The 19,704-nt window shown below is 34.9% G+C and overlaps 2 protein-coding genes across 2 annotated transcripts; both read left to right on the top strand.

Moving 5' to 3' along the window:
* The first annotated feature begins 4,630 nt into the window (after positions 1-4,630).
* On the top strand, positions 4,631-12,590 carry SCPL29 (serine carboxypeptidase-like 29). Its single transcript, XM_059597564.2, has 10 exons — positions 4,631-5,044; positions 6,214-6,321; positions 7,055-7,150; positions 7,250-7,342; positions 8,246-8,331; positions 8,419-8,682; positions 9,962-10,095; positions 11,402-11,497; positions 11,949-12,054; positions 12,288-12,590. Exons 1-10 carry the CDS (start codon positions 4,768-4,770, stop codon positions 12,447-12,449), a joined length of 1,422 nt encoding a protein of 473 aa, XP_059453547.1. The 5' UTR covers positions 4,631-4,767; the 3' UTR covers positions 12,450-12,590.
* Positions 12,591-13,933: 1,343 nt separating this feature from the next.
* LOC132184577 (cyclin-dependent kinase-activating kinase assembly factor-related / CDK-activating kinase assembly factor-like protein) lies at positions 13,934-19,143 on the top strand. Its single transcript, XM_059598264.2, has 7 exons — positions 13,934-14,021; positions 14,369-14,420; positions 14,518-14,626; positions 16,839-16,912; positions 16,993-17,096; positions 17,306-17,371; positions 18,649-19,143. Exons 3-7 carry the CDS (start codon positions 14,562-14,564, stop codon positions 18,916-18,918), a joined length of 579 nt encoding a protein of 192 aa, XP_059454247.2. The 5' UTR covers positions 13,934-14,021; positions 14,369-14,420; positions 14,518-14,561; the 3' UTR covers positions 18,919-19,143.
* Positions 19,144-19,704: the final 561 nt, after the last annotated feature.

Below are 19,704 nucleotides of genomic sequence, written 5' to 3'. Positions count from 1 at the left end.
TCTTATCCAAACATAATTATTAGAAAAACAATCCAAACACACATTATTCATAAGAACATAAAAAAAATAAAAATGTAAAATCAGTCACGGTGATTTATCTAATTTGCAGTTAACTATATGTAGTATCAAAATAAACTCAAAGCTCATTGAGGTATATATGTCCAAAAAAACAATTTAGTCCTTAACAAATTAACAGATTCTGATAGCGTGAAATGTCAGAGCTAATAAAATTGTGATATTTGTTCGATTTAAGTCAGTGTCACACTAACAGAATTTGTTAAATTAGTGGACAACATTTGACTATAGGAACTAAATTGTTTTTTTGCATACCTCAGATGCTTTTGAGTTCATTTTGATAACACAGTGAACTAATTGCAAATTAGGTAAACCACATGGATTTTGCATTTTTTCCAATAAAAATAAAAATAAAAATTCCAAGATGCATTAACAATATAAGTCTTCACAAGATATAAACTTAGCTTTTCTGTAATTTATTTATTTGTTTGAGTTATGGGTTACTAAAAACTATTCAATTTTTCTTTTAATGCAAATAAAAGTTGTTCGGTTGATCAGTAACTATCATTATCACTTATATATAAATACATTGAGTAGTTGTTTTTGTTAGTTCTGCAAATTTAATAGTCTAATTAAACATGAACACCCACACACAACGGTTATTAATGGGAAAATGATGTTATTAGATGCTTCAAGTAAACCCATTTTGACTTTTATTTTTGTAATGAAAACATATTTATAGCTTCTACTATGTCCTTCACAAACTAACATAGTACTTTACCTGACATTTATTATATCAGTTGTTACTATCAAATTTAATTTACAATTAAAGTTTAATTGTTAATTAATTAACATGGTAAGTGTGACGTAGTTTTTAAGGCACTTTTTTTGTGCAATTAATGTTGGTAACCTATTTTCTTGGACTAGGTCAACTTAATTTGGATGAAAAGGCTTAAGAGGCTTTCCAAAAATTCATAAATTAAAATAAACAAGTAGATTTTTTTTTTTTTTTTTTACAAGTGGCACTCAAATATGTTGCCATGAGCTATTCTTGTGCAAATCTACACACATTTATTGAGGCATCCATGAAACACGTTTGGAGTTTGGAGGGCTTATTTATTATATATGGGTCCATTAGAGAAAATTCAAGTGCAATTAAATGTATGTAATTTGATGGCAAATACCATCATCAAAGGCATAGACATTTTTTTTTTTTTTTTTGTTTACATGTTCACACAAATTGAGTGAATTAGTGGCCTCCGCTTCATGAGACGTGGTCTCTAACTGATTGAGCTATCACTTAGAGATAGATTAATCAAGATTAAACAGTGAGCTCAGGGCTAACTATGTTAACTGCAAATTGTAACCCTAAAATCATACATCAACATCACCCCTCTTTTTTTTTTTTCTTTTTTTTTTTTAACAAATACATGACATGCACCAATGGTCGTGACCGTTGTTAGGATTGGAGTCAAACCGAGTATTGGCCGTTTAAACTCGGCTCAAAAATCATATATTAGTTCGAGCTCGAGCCAAATTTCAAAATTTCCAATGTAAAGTGATTTTAATAGGTTCTAGCCAAATTATGAGTAAAAAGAACATTTGACTGTTTCCAACACTATTGATATATATGTTTGTGGTCCTTGTGGATGTTTATTGTAATTGTTTAGTACCTTGGGCACAACATCAAATGACGACCCAAAAGAATAAAAAAAATTTGATATTAGATTATTCTGCATGTGTGTCTAGAAATTCTTAAATAATAAACAACAGTAGCTTGGACGAAACATTGTTCCATTAAACTAGATATGGTTATTTTTATTTTTAGTCGGTTTGGTTGGAAGAAGTCTAGAAGACCACCATTACCTTCCGGGATCCTCCAAGACCATTGGAGGGAAGGTGCTTCACGCCTTCAACAAGCCCATAATTAAAGAAACACTCCAAAACTCAAGGAAGAGATATTCAATAACTTCAAAGTTTTCTTATTCTTTCATTTGGTTATTTAGCAATCAAATGTTAAGTAAAGTATATCAAGCATCATTTCCCCCTAAAATAATAAAAATAGATTAAAAAAATCTTTTTTTATTTTTTAAAGGAATCGGTTCAGTCTTATTCATTGATAAACGAACATAAAGCTCAAATAACACAGAACAAAAGCTTTGAAGCAATCATAGCCGAAGTTACGAGGTTACAAGTGTCAAAGATGATGTATTACATTTCATACTCAAACAAAATTTGCTAACATATGACTATTTTTAAATTAAACAGTAGATTTGAGCCAAAAATCATTTTAATATATAGAGTAGAAAAAGCATATAGGTAAAATAGAAAAAAATGGATTTTTTTTTTTTTTTTTTTTTTTTTGTTGAAGTTTGTCTAACCTTTGACTAGTCCAATATTAGAGCTCTAACAATTTGGAATTTAGCAATACTAAACACAATTTATTTTTTATTTTTGGGGAAAACTTCACTTATTACCCATAATATTTCATCACCTTTGCAATTGTACTATTAAACTTTAAAAAGCATCAACTTAGTGTTATAATTATCTTTCAAAAGTTTGTAATGTCAATCATTTCCTCTAAATTCAGCTTTAAATCCTAACGGAAAATTGAAATTCCCAAAATATTATCGTCCAAATTCAAGGTATTTTTGTAATTTTATAAACTTCTTAAGGATATTTTGGGGATTTCACTCATTAATCGTTTGATTTAATGCTGAATTTTGATGGGAAAGTTGACATTGCAAGCTTTTGAAAGATGATTATCTTAAACTTATACTTTTTTAAAAGTTTAAAGGCATAATTGCAAAAGTGATAAAAAATTTGGGGCGTTAAGTGACGTTTTTCCTTATTTTGAATATTTATTCAATGCCATATATACTTTCCTCTTTTTTATTTTTTATTTTTATTTTATTTCTGAGAATATACTTTTCTGCTGGCTTCTTTTTTAATTGGGCTAAGAAATATCACTTTATTGTCTATAAACTTATGAGCTACATGATATATCATGATGATGTTATACACTTGCTTCAAAAACCTAATCATTTGTTAAACTGTGCAATTGAAACGTGAGCAAACCAACATTTAAAGGAGCAAGAAGACACAGAAGAAGTTTTAGAGGTCCAATGCGATGTCGTGTTAGGCCATGGAAATATGGACAAAACAACCATGCCACCATGGAAAACCTCCTCCTCTAATTTATTAATGGGCTTACATCAAGCTGTTTGGACATCACATGGGGCGTGCAAATTGTGATGGTGATGTTTTAACCCATATGCTTACAGACAGCTCAGGATGACCACACAACTAGTCCACTCTGGGTTTTTAAACATCTTTAATGTAAATGTTGTGCTGCAAAGCATGCAACATTTGGATTCGAATTCTCAATAATTTTCTGTCTAAAAATAAGGGTTGAGAAAAATTATAAAGAGACTGAAAGAGAGGGTGTTTTGCTCAAACTGAGCTCTCTGCTCGAATAGCAAAGCCCTTTTTCATATTAAGATTCATATTATCTGTCTAAATTATTTAGCAATTAAAACGAGTAATTAGTGGGAATTCTTATCTCTCTTATAAACTCCTGCCTACAAAAAAAAAGGTGAGAAAATAACAACAGAAATGGTGGGCTGCAACTTGTTCACTTTTCTGGTCATTTATTGCAGCTCACGTGCCTCCATAGCTAAGGAATCTCATGAAATCAAGGACAAAAGCTGAAAGGCTTGGTCTGAATCCTACAACTGATGATGATGTCCACTGTTCAAAAGGGAACATGTAAAAAATTCTAGTGGTTAAAAGAGTGTGGTTTGGTTTCAATTAGGATTATAATATGCTTGCTCATGAGTCAAGTATATATATATATAACCAACTGAAGGCTGAAGGTGGTGTATCCACTTGGGCAACTTATTGTGGTTTAGTGAATGGTGCAGAGCACTCTGTAAATGATTAGTTGTTTATTTACATCATGTTGTCAAGTAGGGTTGACAGTTTTTCATGATATCTGTAAATTCGACACAAAATTCAATACGAAATTAAGAGATTATGGTTGAGAAATTTGATCCGTTTAATTAAATAAATCGGATTAAGATTGAGCGGCTTATATAACACGAACTGCCACACCTAGCTTAAAGTGTGTTCCTAATTAACACTATTAAATCTACAAAATTTAATCTCGACTAAAAATAGATCATCTCGTCTTAAAATGAAAATGATTCTCCTGAGTCCTGATCCATCCATGATGTACTGGTCTGGAAGTTCTAGCACCGAACTTAATGCTGTGATGGGCCGTATCAACCAGCCAGGCTACTTGGGCTGTAACCAATTAGTCTTCCAGAAGGGTTGAGCCGGGCTTGATGCCGTCTTCTAAGGATATAGCCCAAATACATTTACAACAAACGGTCAAAGACAGTGAAAAGACGTGTTTGGCTCCATTCAGTAACATTCATTTGGAAACATATAGTTTAACAGCCAAAAATGCCAACAACTGGACAACGTAATTAATGGGTCCCTTCGGGAAAGGAAAGTGCATTGAAACGAGGTCCGCAAACAGAAAACGGTTTCATGACAACATAGCCAAACCAAACACGCCCTTATCCCTGCCCACAATCTTGGGAATGGAAGATAAAAAAAGAGGTTTTATACCTGCAGGAGTCAGCAAAACCAGCTAGACTTTGCTTCTTTGTTGTGAACAAAACCAGGACCATTCAACCTTAAAAATCCCAGTATCCAACGGCCATTTCCTTAACCAACTGAAAAGAAATGACGAAGCCCAGATGGCCCTTTGTTCACAAAATTTTGTTTTTCCTTGTCTATGTCCATCTGGGTATTGGTATTGCAACCTGTTCCACAGACCCTCTTGTCCAGCAAAAATTAGACAAGGTTCTTAGGCTCCCAGGGCAGAGTTTTAACCTGAGCTTTGCACACTATGCTGGGTACATCGATGTCAATGAGGATTCTGGGAGGGCCCTCTTCTACTGGTTCATTGAGGCTGCTGAGGATCCTGATTCAAAGCCTCTTGTTCTTTGGCTTAATGGAGGTCAAGCTTCAAAATTTGTTCATACCCTTTTATATATATATAATTTATTGGTGTTTTGACTTGTGGTTTTTGAATTGGTATGTGACTGTTTTGCTGCTAGTTTCCATATTTTTCTTGTGTGACTTATTACTAACTGTTTAATTGATAACTTGAAAGAATATGTGAGAGGGAATTATTGGATCCAAATTCACGGCTACTGAAAATGCCACACGGATTGGAGAGAAACTGGGAAAGCTTTTGGAGATTGATGATGCAAATACAAAGGGAGTTCATTTCTGTAAGTTCCTTCGAATTAGAGTGGAGAAGGGAAAGATCAATTATGGGTTCAGACTGTTCAGTTCAAATATGAAAGGCTCTCAGATTTCTGTTATAGCTGTGGTTCAATCTGCCATGTTAAAGAGGATTCTCCATTTAAGGGGAAGTTTGGCCCTGAGATGAGAGCAACGGGAACTTCCTGGGACCAAATGGAGTTTTCCAATGATCATATCACAAAAAAATAGTTGAGATACAAAAAAAGAAAAAAAAAAAAAAAAAAACAAAAAAAGAGAGGAAATGCAGATGGAGGAAAAATGTATTAGAATGAAGACACCAAGAGAGTTTTGGTTGTAATCATCTTACTAAGCATTCGTGTCTAGTCCAGAATATATAGGAGAGATACAGGTGCTAGAGCCACAGTGTGAGGTGGCGAGATTGCAAGAGATACAAATAAAATAGAAGACTATAAAAGCTAAACTAGCTGGCACGTAGGTTTACTGAAACCAACGAGTTAAGAGGAAGCTGTGCAAGTATGAATTAAGCCTTGAATTCTGGAAGAGATTATGCCCCATATTTTCCCCGTGACAGCCGTGACTTTCCCTTGAAATCTGGATGTCTTTCATAGCCGTAATTCTCCTTAGAATCTGGCTGTTGGCTTGACCTTCAATTATCACTTTAACAAAATGTTCTGATTCCTAACTGTTTGAATTGTTCTTTACTGTTTGATTGATAACTTTAAAGAATATGTGACAGGAAAAAGTCTTAATATTTGTAAAAGTTTTCTACATTGATGTTTCTTTGCTTTTCAAACCATTTGGATGTTGAAAATTGACAGCTTGTCTCTTTTTTTAATTGCTGTTGATAGAGTGCAATCTTTTGAAATGAGTTTCTGACTAAAGACTTACTGCTTTCAGGGCCTGGATGTTCATCCATTGCTTATGGGGAGGCAGAGGAAATTGGCCCTTTTCATATCAAGGCGGATGGAAAGACACTTTATTTGAACCCTTACTCTTGGAATCAAGGTGAGAAACATCTAATGAATTTGTCAACGTTTTTGTCTTCTGATTTTTTTTTTCCTGTAATATTTGAGCCAGAAAACAGCATAGCTAGAAGTAAATAATTGTATTTGAAATATTGATTACTGAGTGCTTGAAATGGTGATAAATATAAACTTTTTCCTTTTCTTATCTTGGCTCTTAAGTGATGCTAGGATTTGATGAACAATGCATGAATTATATCAAAATGTGTCTGAGCTGGAGATATTTTCATCTACCTGAAACATGGCCCAATCTGGATTGGATTAGTGCATCATTTGGCTCAGCTTACTTATATAGAATAACACTTGGCCTACACAATCGATATTATTACATCATTCTATTCAAACTTCATCTATTAACTAACACTTTGCAAGAAAATAATTATATCTGAATTTTATTTATAGCATGGAGAAATCAATTTATGGAGTTTATTGATAGATAAACTATCAATGCAAATAGTCATACGACTTCTTTACTGATTGTTTGGCACATACACTGCTTTCCTTTAAGACTCTTTTTCGTGTTCATCTACTACTCTTGATGACTTAATTGGTCGAACATTATGACATTCATGCATAATTATCGTTAACATGTTGCTCTGACTGCAGAGTGTTACTTCCAAATATTATGCCTTCTGTTTTCTGGAACTATAAGTTACAGCAAAGCATGCCCTATGGTTTACGCAAACATTTGTCTAACTAGTTTTATCCTTCTGCAGTTGCCAACATTTTATTTATTGATTCCCCTGTCGGAGTTGGTTTTTCATATTCGAACACTTCCTCTGATTTGCTAAACAATGGAGATAAAAGAACTGGTACTTCTTTGACCATTTTGTATTTTGTGATTATGCTTTGAAAAGTCTATTATTGTTGCTAGCTTATGTACTTTAAATTTGTCATCTTCTGGTTTGTAGCCGAGGACTCTCTAGCATTTTTATTGAAGTGGTTTGAGCGCTTTCCTCAATACAAAGGAAGGGACTTTTATATTACAGGCGAGAGCTATGCAGGTAAAGTTCAATCTCTGTATGGCGTTAATCTGAAGTAGTGCGAATATTTTTGTCGCTCTGTTATTCCAGCTATGTAGTTTATGGATCTTTTTCAAGCATCATTTATTGTTGGGTCAAAATTAGAGACAATGAATTATTGGAATGTGTCATGTTATTTTGTGTTTTTGAATCCGAAGATTTTTTTGCCACAAGTGTCTTGTTCTGGTGACACTTTACAACCATCATGAAGCAGCTTCCATGAATTTGAATCCTATTATGTGATATAGGAAAAGGAAAAACTTCTCTTTTTTAACAAAAAAAACACAAATTTGGCATTTGTCATGATTTGGGGTGACGGAAGGAAGAACAATATTTAGTAGATTGAACATTCTATATGGAATCAGTGGGCATAGACTCCTGAAAATGTGAGAAAGTTAAATAAAAAGACAAAAACAAGAAAGTGTATTGTAGAGTCATCATGTTCATCACAAGTGAGTCTCATCTATTTGCTTCTGGAAAGCTATTTTAACGTACATGCAGAGGCTTTCCACCTGTCACCCACCTCAAAGGACTTTAAGGATAAATCCTTTAGGTTAACCAAATACCATTTGTGTACTGCTTACTTTTTGGAGTGGTGGATTATGCTTAGTGGATTGAAGTTATCATACGACAATAGTAATCCACCATTTATCTGGTATTGCTACGCTCTTCATCCTTGCAATATATAATTGCACTTATATCATGCAATAATTTCAATTACAACACTTATCTCAAACAAGGGACGTAGGTCTTTGTTCAATAATCTTATTCATGGCTTAAGAGGTTTATCTTTCTTTTTTCTTTTACATATATGTTTCTAAGTTCTTTTGATGTCTTAGTAGTGTGTGTATTTTGTGATTTTAACTACTCAAATCTGTGTTCCAGGACATTACGTTCCTCAGCTAAGCCAAGCCATTGTAAGGTACAACTCTGCAGTGACGGAAAGAACAGTTAATCTGAGGGGTTATATGGTATAGGCTCCATTCTTTGCTATAGCTAAAATTCCTGATGTTCTGTATCATATTGACAACTTAAACGTCAAAATGTGTGTTATGCAGGTGGGAAATGCTCTAACTGACGATTTCCATGACCATTTGGGGGTCTTTCAGTTTATGTGGTCAGCTGGTTTGATTTCTGATCAAACGTACAGACTACTGAATGTTCTCTGTGATTTTCAGTCATTTATACACACCTCAACTTCTTGTGATAAGATTTTGGATATTGCTGACAAAGAACTTGGAGACATTGACCCATATAGCATCTTCACTCCCACTTGCCCCGCTAACGTAAGCCAGTCAAATCGGCTGCGAAAAAGAATGAATGTGAGTTATCCTGAACAATCGATATAGGAGACTTTTAGCTCATTTTATTAAAATTTTTCTTGTGAATCAAAATTTTCCTTCTTAAATATATTTTTCTCTTCTGAATGTTCTCTGTGAGTTACCCATGAGCATTGCAAGGATGTAAACCATGTTAACACTCCCTTCATTTACTCTGTTAAAAGTCCATAAAGCGGGACTTTTTTTCAAGTCATCTTTGTGCAGTTTCTGAGTATGAGTTAGTGTTTTTGGCGGAGTTTAAAAATGGGAAAAATACTTGGTTGGCTGGGTTTCTCGCTCTCTCAATTAGGTCCTTTTTAGCTCTCTAGTGGGTTCTCCATGGAAAACTTTTAGTCTATACATTTATCTACTTCTTGATTGTACTCAGGTAATTTTCTATCTGCTTTTGAGATGCTTTTGTACATTAGTGCCTTAAACAATTAGTAGCAAGCTTCATTTGCCACAAAAATTTTAGCTATGGCATGTCATTCCTCTGTTACTGCTGTTTGCAGAATTAGACATCCATCCATGGTGATAAAAAGTGGTATGTAAGAACTACTATACATCTTCCAAGAATAGGGATCATAGCTTCTCAAATTGAGGAATTTGGAGGAATTTAGAGTAAATTATATAAGAACTATGTATGACAAATTTTCCAGAAGTTAGTGTTAGTGTAGCTCCATTCTGGAGGAACCTGTCTAATGTCTCTTCCTCCCCAGATAACCATTCTAAGAAGTGCATAGTCCTGAAGTAGCTTCGTCAAGTTGGCACACGAACTGCCACAGGATGTTGAAAATATCGAAGGTTGAAGTGTCTTTCCCATTGCGGAAGATTCATTTACTTTGCCCTTTTTTCCCTCAACTTATTTGGATGTGTTAAAATGAATATGTTTAAAACGGTACCATAGACTTGCCTAACAGTTTGTCAAGGCTAGAGAATGTTTACTTGATTGGCAAAATAGAATATGTATGGCTATAGATAAGAAAACATTGAAAATAAAAATATAACGTTGTTTTTATCCTCTATGATTTACGTCCTTGCAGTGCTCTTTTACTCTAAATCATTGTGCAAATCCACCATCGTGAAAGAGTAATTTACAGCTTTTCTGCCGTATGCACAGTTTGGAATTATCATGTTTCAGGATTAAACTTTTCCTGTTTTCAGTCACCAAGTCTAATATGATAGTGAAAATCAAAATCTTGCTTCTGAAGAGATTTTTCATGATGCCTCTATAATAGTGTATCTGGTCAGATCATTAATGATTTCTAATGGTATCTGCTAGATGGTTGGTCACATTAGTGAGAGGTATGATCCTTGCACCGAGGCACACTCTGTTGTATACTTCAATCTACCTGAGGTTCAAAGGGCACTTCATGTTGACCTGGCTCATGCGCCATCTAAATGGTCAACCTGCAGGTATGGCTCTTTGAAGATATATTTAAGAGCTTATAATTGCATTGTCACTTATTAATTAACGAGATCGATACTTTTGAAAGTCTTCTAGAGAGATCACAATATAACATATTAAGGCACTACTTAACCAAAAAGTTTGAGCCTGATTATGTTATATGAATCAGTCACCCTTGTGACATCTGTCCAATGTGAGGTTAACCTTTATATACTCATACATGTATACTCAACATTCCTCCCTCATGTATGAGTCTATCACCAAATTACTACACTTCTCCTCAATGGAAGCTTTATTAATCTTATGAATCATCTTTAGGATCACTTGTGCGGACTCTGTGGATTTTGTCCATGACATGTACCTTCATTCATACTTCAACTGCGAAAGGAACCATTATTATCCGCCATACAAGCATACCACTATTGACTTTGATACCACTTGTTAGAGCAATTGATATCTTGAGGATTTTTTTTAGTGAGAGCGTAATATAATATGTCAGGATACCACTTGACTGAAAAACTTAAGCGCATGAGTTTAAGCGCAATTATGTTATATTAACCATCCATTTTCACTTGTGACATCTATCCAATATGAGACTTAGCTTTTATACTCGCATGTGTTTACGCAACAGTAAATTATCTGGCTTAATAATTTAGCCATTAGAAAATATCACCGGCTCAAGTATTCCTTTTGGTTGATTGAAAAATTATTCATCGTGAATGATGCCCTACAAATGTGAAGATATTAATCCCGAATGATTAAAGCAACACTCTTATATCCAGATGGTGGGTTAAGGGGAGTGGTTTGGGATTGCTGAAGGAGCTGCAGTTAGGGTTTTTAGCCTGCCACTGGAATAAACTAGCATAGTTTGTTTTGTTAAATTGTGTGAGGAAGTCTAGCATCTTTGTTCTAAACTTAGAGTTACTACATCCAGGTGTGGAATAATATAAACCTGAAAAGTAAACAATGCCAATGTCTTCATATCTTTAACTAATACATGATAAAGCCTCCGGTTCTATATAGAACTCATTCAATTTTAGAGCATCTTAAAAAAGGTGAAATATATTGGAAAGGCCAATTTTTTTATGTTACTAAGTGGTCTTTTAATGTTGCTTATGGAAATTGTTGCTTGTGCACCAAACAAAACATACTACGACAGTTAATTTATGTTTTCATTTTCTCCCTAAAGAACTTGAGATAATCTTCTATTGATCTCCTATATGAAATCACTTCTGCATACTTTGATAACCTTGACTGAAGTGCTAAGACATGCAAGTCCCTGTAATTTTCACTCTTTTTAATCTTCTTGTGTAGCGAGCTGGTAAATAATAACTGGAAGGATTCTCCTAGAACAGTGCTTGACGTTTATCGTGAGCTGATACATTCAGGACTGCGCGTATGGATGTTCAGGTTCCTTCCGACTACCTGGCACATATTTTTCATTTATTCACTACCTCGAGTATTGCTTTGATATGTAACGAGCATTTGCATTACCATGTGCCTGCAAAAAATTAAATGCATATGCTTTCTTATTAATTACTTGGCACTAAAGCTAGGAAGCACCCCAAAAACCTTCCATGTGTTGGCACCTTTATTATTTTTGCCTAGGGTAGTCAATTTGCAAGGTAGGACCCAAATCTAATCTCAATCTACTGCACTTTTAATCCAATTATCTTTCTAAATAAAATTCTACAATTCATATCTGAATCTAATTTTTCAGATTTTGCATCATTTTCATTTGAGGTACTTTATATAACCTTGATTAAGAATTCTAGTTCTGCTGGCAAATGATTTTTTGTTCTGTTCTTCATACAAATTTCTGGTAATGATCCAAGTTTTACTCTTCTTTCATGTGTGGCAGTGGTGATACAGATGCCATAATCCCAGTTACATCCACCCGGTACAGTATAGATGCTCTTAAGCTTCCGACTTTGCGACCTTGGCAGGCCTGGTATGATGATGGACAGGTAAATGATACAACTTATTGAGGAAATAAAAATCTAGGGTTTCCTAAAAAAATAACTTTTTTCTTCCCTAGTTGTTGTTTATCACTCTAGTTCTTATATGCTTCTCTCTTCAGATAAAAACAATGAGTTTTCCAATATAGAATACTTGTTTTTATCAATGCATGTACCAAATATGTGGGTTTCCAACTTATGGGCAATAAAAGCACTAGGAATTAACACAATTTTTTGTACAGGTGGGTGGATGGACCCAAGAATATTCTGGGCTTACCTTTGTATCTGTCCGGGGAGCAGGACATGAAGTTCCTTTACATAGACCAAAACTAGCTTTGGCACTCATTAAAGCCTTCTTATCAGGAACCTCGATGCCAGCTTTAGAGCTAGTCAGTTCATCTTGAAGTTTTCCTTTTCCCACTTGCTTTTTGTTCATGAATCAGAAGGAAAAAGTACTTCCTCATGTGGCCACAGCAGAATAAATGTTGTTAATGGCATTTGAAGTGTACTTAAAAAGAAAATCAATGAAGGGAATTAGGGTTTTATTTGTGGTCTTTACAGCAAATTATGAGTTGATTTAGTCTATAATGTCTCAAACATGGTTTCTGTGAATTGATGTGAGAATCATGTGTTCCAATGACATATGTTAGTTGAATAAATTAGATTGGAAGAAAACTTTATCCTTTTGTCATTGACATTGAATTCAAATGCAAGATCGACCAATTTTTCTTTAGAAAAATGGCATATCAGGTGAGAAGCTTTGCAACTTTTCTCCTAGCTCATTTATGGATATTTTAATTCAGGTCCTCCAACCTAATTTGGAGGAAAATCTTGTCCTTTTGTCGATTGACGTTGAGTTCAAATAAACTTAAGTTTGGATCCTAAATTTCAAAACCCATGCAATTATGGATGTTTTGTGTGTTTAGAGTTTGTAGTGAGTGTGGATTTTATGAAGAAAAAAAAAAAGAGTAAAATTTTGAATTTTCACATAACCAAATTCTAAATTTGCCTATAAATTTAAACTGGAAACAAAAACAAGAACAAATTCATTAGAATTTGCTTTAATGTTTGTTTTTTATTTTTTTTTTAAGAAAATAATTATTGAAATATGTTCTCAGAAAATAGAGAGAGACCACATAGAATAAAACTGAATTAAAAAAAAAAAAAAATTGAATTAAAGTTCTCAAAATACAAGTGCCCTTATTGATAAATCATGATACTTAATTTTTTTTTTTTTTTAAGATAAAGTTTTCTTCCAAATTGAGTTGAAAAAAATTCTTACCCAGTCTATTAAACTGGCATATCTTTAGAGCATGTAATTTTCATATGTATTTTTAATATAAAATTAACATATGTCTTTAACATGTAAGAATCACGTGTTTTAAAGATTAATGTTGATTTAATTTAATAGATTTAATTGTTAAGTATTCGGTTAATATGTCATTTTCCTTGTGGTACATATAAACATTATGCTCTTGACTATTTAATCCCAAGGAACCTTTTTTCAGATTTGCTTAGGAAAAAAAAAACAAAAAGTAATTTTTCTTTTTTCCTTCAAGTATTCTTGCATTCTTGTCATGCCCTGATTCGAATATCCATAAATGGGCCAGGAAAAAAGTTGCAGAGCTCCTCACCTGTTATGGCATTTTTCTAGCATTTTTCTAGAGAAAAATCATGCCTAGTAATTTCCCTTTCCCCTTCTTCGTAAGATTGGGTAACTGGGCTTAGACCCAAAGTTATTGGGCCTAAAACCTTGTGATTCTTTTGCAGGCGTGTTTCCTTTTTCCGAGAGAATGGGTTCGGGTGATTTGACCTCGGGCCGAACACTCGCCCATGGCCCATCCTTCTTCGTCTTCTTCAACTAACCAGCCCCATTCTCTGGTAGTTTCTGAATTGGTACCAGGCTGTGGTGAAACCCACCCCCCCTCCTTTCTGATTAAACTCGGGGGGTCTACTAGCCTGATCAGATATAACCGGTACGTGTTTGTTTAAATGTCTGACCCAACTTTTTTCACTTGTCTGATAAATCCAACACTTTTATCTTTACCCCTAGGCAAATCAGCGTGCTTTGAACTACGCTTGCTTGCTTACGAACATAAACCAGATTAGCAAGGAAATAACTCTTTTCCCATATGCATTATTATGTCAGTGTATGAGTCTATCTATCTAAAATGTCCTGATTTTCACAAGTTTATATAACTGCAAGAAGAAAGTTCTTTTTTTTTTCTTGGATAAATTTTTCATGTGGGTTCATCAGAGGTCCAATTTTGGGTTTAGAAACATTAGTGCTATGTCCTAACTTTTGTTTTTGTTCTTTGTGCAGATATCTTTGGCCTAACATCTGAGAGCCATCTGCAAAAGGTGTCACTGAACAGGTCTGGTTCAAGAAATTAGTTCTATCTGTATGATTCCTCTTTCCATTTGCTGTAGTCAAATGCACTTATGGACCTTTTGAATACTTGAAACGTATAGGAGAGGAGGAAAGTAAACAAGAAAAAGGCTGACGGGCATCGGAGATGGTGGTCTCCAGTTCTAATCCCCACAACAAGGAGATTTCCATCAGGAAGAGGATAGCCAGCATGTAAAAGCTCTTTCTCTGTGTGTGTGTGTGTGTGGTGTTTCCCTTTTTTTGATGTGTAAAACTGAAAACCCAAGAAGTGTCGTGTGAGTGCAATTGAGCCCTGACAATGTGGAAAATTAGTGCATATGCACTTTCTATGCTTTTGCGGAATTCCTGAGGTTTGAATTTTTTGGTGAGTAGAATTCCTTAGGTTAGAATTACTGAAGCTTGATTCTAGGTTAAGATGTAATTCAAGTGTTATTAGGGTCTCAACTTTCAAGGTATTTTAACCAGTGTCAAAGGATGGTGTTAAGATTTGTGATTGGCATATTCAGTCTCAAAACTGATTTGGTTGTATTTCTAGTTTAGTGGTTGAGTCGGTTTTTAAGTCTGTGGTTTGAAAAAGTGATTTCAGAATGCAAGAAAAAACATGTCATTCACATTCACGTTCAAAGTATGTTCGAACAAGGAAGCTCTACAGACTTCAAATTGCAAGGCAGTATGCTTCGTTTGCAATGCCATTCAAAAACATTCGAACATGGGAATCAAGGAATCAAAAATTCTGGTTCTAGAATGTTATGTTTGAACATCAAAGCCTCAAGTGCTTCACAGAACTTTTTGTTTGCAGTAACATTTGAAGAATGTTTGAACATAGTGCTCAATATGTCAAGTAGAATTCTCTATTTGCTATGACGTTCTAAGAACGCTCGAACACTGCAATGTGATAAACCTTGAAACCCTAGCTAATGTTTGAATGTCGCCTTCTCTAGTAGTGTTTTTATTAAACCGATCTTCTCATTAAACCTTTGTTTTCCCAGGATCTTTATAAGCCTCAGACCACACGATTTTTAGTAGACCATGAGGCCATTATTATGTGCTCTTAAATAGAACCTTAGAATCATTATGCCTTCATTCTTTAACCTCTCCTAAATTTTGTTAAACCACACAATTGAAAACAAACCTTTAGCCACCGGAGTTTTGGGTTTTAGACGAAGCTTGGTAGAAGAATTGGCCAGAGTTCTAGAGCTACTATGGTAGAGACAAATGGGTTGATTGTTGGGGTACACATTGGGTTTAGTTACAAGGTTTTTGTAATTATAAACTATATGCAATTTGATTCTTCTATAGTGGGTGAGTTTCTTGGATTTGACTGCTTCAGATTGGTTTTACTTTTGAAGACTTCAAAAGGTTTCAACTTCATCACCAAAATTGTTGTGTTTGATATCTTTACAGCTTTATTTTATTTTTGTTCATTGTGTGTGGATGCAATATTTTTATTGGTTATGACTGTTGGAAAACGCCTATTCACCACCCTCTAGGTGTTGTTTGGGGTGGTTGGGAGAATTTCAAACAGAATTCATAATTTGATACTCATCAGTATGGATATTTGGGTCTTTTAAAATACAATAGAGTACTATAAGTACTCAAGGGGTAGTAGCTTGTATCACGGGGTGTTTAGCATGTAGGACCTCCAGAAATGTATAAAGTCATGGAACCATAGCTACATGATGATGAGCGTTATCAGTCATCCATAAACTTTGGGTTTGCAGATGAAATCCTCTGAGAAGGTTAGAATGATCCTGTGCCTTGAGAGGTTAGACGTAGGGTACTGCAGATATTAGGATAATTTGATTCTAGATGTGTTGATGCTGGTTGTTATGCTAAGAAGAAGTTTGTATTGTGGTTTATGTTCAAATTTGGATATAGCAGTGATATCTGTTTGCATTCACTACACTGTTTGGTCAAGCATTGTTACTGAAAAGGTCAAGAGAATGTGGTATGACTGTAGAGTGTCCATGTTTTGGATTTTGTACTTCAGACTACCAACTTTTAACTTAATGCTAATCTAGAACCAGCGCACATCAATTCTTCTTTAAAGGGTCTGTGGCAAATGCATGGACACCCCTGTTTGAAGAGGAAAGATGCCAATCTTGGAGTTGATTCAAATCAAGGGTTCAAAGCTTCCTATATATAGGATGGATGAAGAATTTTTGTAATTATCAACTTTTAGTCATCATTATATGGTTTTGATAGCAATCATAGCAAAAGGTATTGAAGAAATATAGAACATGTTTTAATGATTGTGCTTTTTGCATTGGGTTCCAGTTTTAATGTCCACTCCTCCTTTTTTTTTTTTTGATAAGTATTGTCCACTCCCTTTTGTGCTTAACCTATATATATATAATGTTAAGTACCATCTCTCATTATACTTCTCTATCTTACAATGTCGTAGATTCAATAAACGAGAAGATGATTTTCCATCCCTGAGAGAATACAATGATTATTTGGAGGAAGTGGAAGACATGAGTAAGTTCATAAGTTGTCCTTCTTGAAACTCATAATGTAAGAGTGTTTATTTTGACAAAAAGAAAACCATTCTGTTTCAGCATTTAACTTGATTGAAGGAATTGATGTCCCTGCTATTGAAGCAAAAATTGCACAGTACCAGGAAGAAAATGCAGAACAAATTATGATAAATAGAGCTCGGAAGGTACTTGAAAAAGAGTATTATGTTTCTGCTCCTAACTTCTGCCACTTTTATCCAATACAAGTGGCTGAGATTTACATTTTATTCTTTTCAATTAATGCCATCAAGAAGAACAATTTATACGATCTCCTAATGCTAGTGGTTGGTAAATTTGGTCATTTTTCCTAATATTTACATAAAGGTTACTAATTCTCGTGATGTTAATCAAACAGGCTGAAGAATTGGCAGCAGCTTTGGCTGCAAGCAAGGGAAATCATGCTCAGAATGATACTGATGGGGTGAGAATGGGATTATTTTTCATATATATAAAACTTGTCGTGAATCAGTGATTATCGTGTCAATCTCAGAAAGACTCAGAATTGACTGTAATACACAAATTAACTAGAAGCATCTGGCCGATATTGAATTGACTGCGATGACTGCTTCCAATATTTCATACATTAAAATTTGACTCTATCCTTGGCTGTAACCAGAACAAATCATGTAATTGAAAGGGACAACAAGAAAAATCAGTAGGCAAACTTAGGATCCTTAATTTGTTGTAGACTTTTGAGAAAAATGTGCATTTTTGTGACATTTGGTTTTTTGATCCTTGCTTTGCTGAACGCAACAATCACATTTAATTTTCATGTTGCAAACTTTTGAGCATAGTTTAAATTTTATGACAGCTTTTTCAAGCCTTGAGAACAGCTGCCCATGCAAAAATGCTAAAAGAGGACAGTCTCTTAGCCCCACCCCCTTCTAGGAAACTACTTAGTTGGGACCAACATTGGTTGATAAACACTTTTTATTTATGTTTTGCGACGCCAACATTTGCAACAATATAGCTATATCTTTTGGAATGAGCCCATTTATGGAGCAATTTATTAGTCTTTTATTGTACCTTCAAATCATTGGGCTGCGTATGGAATATTAAATTTTGATTTAAATTAGATAATTTTATGAGTTCCTTGTGTATTTGTTACTCCTAGTTCAAAACCTGCTCTGGTAAACCACATTTTAATTGTGTTCTGTTGACTACCACTGTGAACTAGCGGGATCAGTTTGTGATCTAACTACTAATCACTCATTCGACTTGAGAAAATCAGACATGATGCAACTCGATTGGTTTGCTATCATGGTTTTAATCTCAAAAAGTATTTGTGGGTTGAAAGACGCTGCCCACAACTTATTTGCTTTGTTACTTTGAACCTGTAATACATGCTAAGAGCCTGTAAAAACTTACTTATCTATGGATGGCAATGATGGATATCTTTTGGCTTTCATCTTTGGTGAACCTCTTTTCTTTTATTGCTACGGGAATTTGTTGAATATGTATTTTGGGAATCTTGTTATCCATTGATTGACGATCATAGGATGCCATAGAAGTTCAAACATGCCATAGAATATTGTCAATTTACTTTTTTTGTTTTAATCCTATTTTGAAGATTGAAGTGATGAGCCATTTTCTCTTGGACGTTTCATGATGCTTTATTTTGTTGAATCAAACTAATTTTTCCTGTCTAAGAGAGAAGAGAACATATTGATAACTCATTTTCTCTTTCTACCGAGACAGGCTTCAAACCAAAGCTCTCAAACAGGATATGGTACCGGTGCCCCAGGACAATATGCACCTACATTTGCTGGAGGGCAGCCGCGACCGACAGGCATGCCCCCACAACCAATTCCTCTTGGAGGGGGGTTTGACATGCAAGGTTATTCCGTTGAAGATGAGGAAGTGATGAAGCTTCGAGCAGAGAGAGGGGGAAGGGCAGGAGGGTGGAGTGCAGAACTTGGCAAGAAGAGGGCTCTTGAAGAAGCATTTGGAAGCATCTGGATTTCTTAGGACCATTTTTTTAGTCTTTTATTTCACACAGGGTCCTCCATGTAAGGCAACTTATGTCAGGTTATGACTCAGAAATCTTAATTACAACAATTTTGTTTTGTTTTGTTTTGTTTTGTTTTTTTGTTTTTTTTGTTTTTTTATGTGCTCCCACTTTGAATGTAAATTACATATGCTATGAGGATAAATTATTTCTTGCAATGATATAGAGGCTTGTGACTTGAGATGTGCTCTATAGTCCCCATGGACCAACCTTTATTCCTGATTGCCCAAACTTAGAACAGGCTAATATGTTATATTCCATGTGGGAGCAGACGGTCAATTATTGAACAGATCAGGCCAAACCACCCTTTCCCATTCGTTGTTCTGCATTTTTTTATTTTATTTTATTTTGAAAAAAAGGTAGGCCGGGAAAACTAATTATGGCTATTCTACCTGAGTGTAACTATAGTAGCACCTATTCGCTGGAAGCCGCACAGGAGGAGCCTGGACGGTGGGAACTGCAGGCGCTCTCTCAAATCCGACTGAGCCATAGCCTGACTCAGCCCTACCAGGGCATCAATGGGAATTCAAAGCGGCTAATACTAATTAGGCATATGTGGAGATTCTTCATTGCGAAGATTCGAATCTTCGCAATGACCATCAAGAGTGGTGGTTCAATGGCTCAAGGAAGTTTCCAACTGGTCAAGGCATGTACTAGTACATCATTGAGGAAGAGTGGTGGTTCAACTCACGTCCTAGTACATGCCTTGACCAGTTGGAAACTTCCTTGAGCCATTGAACCACCAC

This window comes from Corylus avellana, chromosome 7 (assembly GCF_965113065.1).
Source record: "Corylus avellana chromosome 7, dhCorAvel1.hap1.2, whole genome shotgun sequence".
Lineage (NCBI taxonomy): Eukaryota > Viridiplantae > Streptophyta > Magnoliopsida > Fagales > Betulaceae > Corylus > Corylus avellana.
This window is presented reverse-complemented; position numbering and strand designations above follow the sequence as displayed.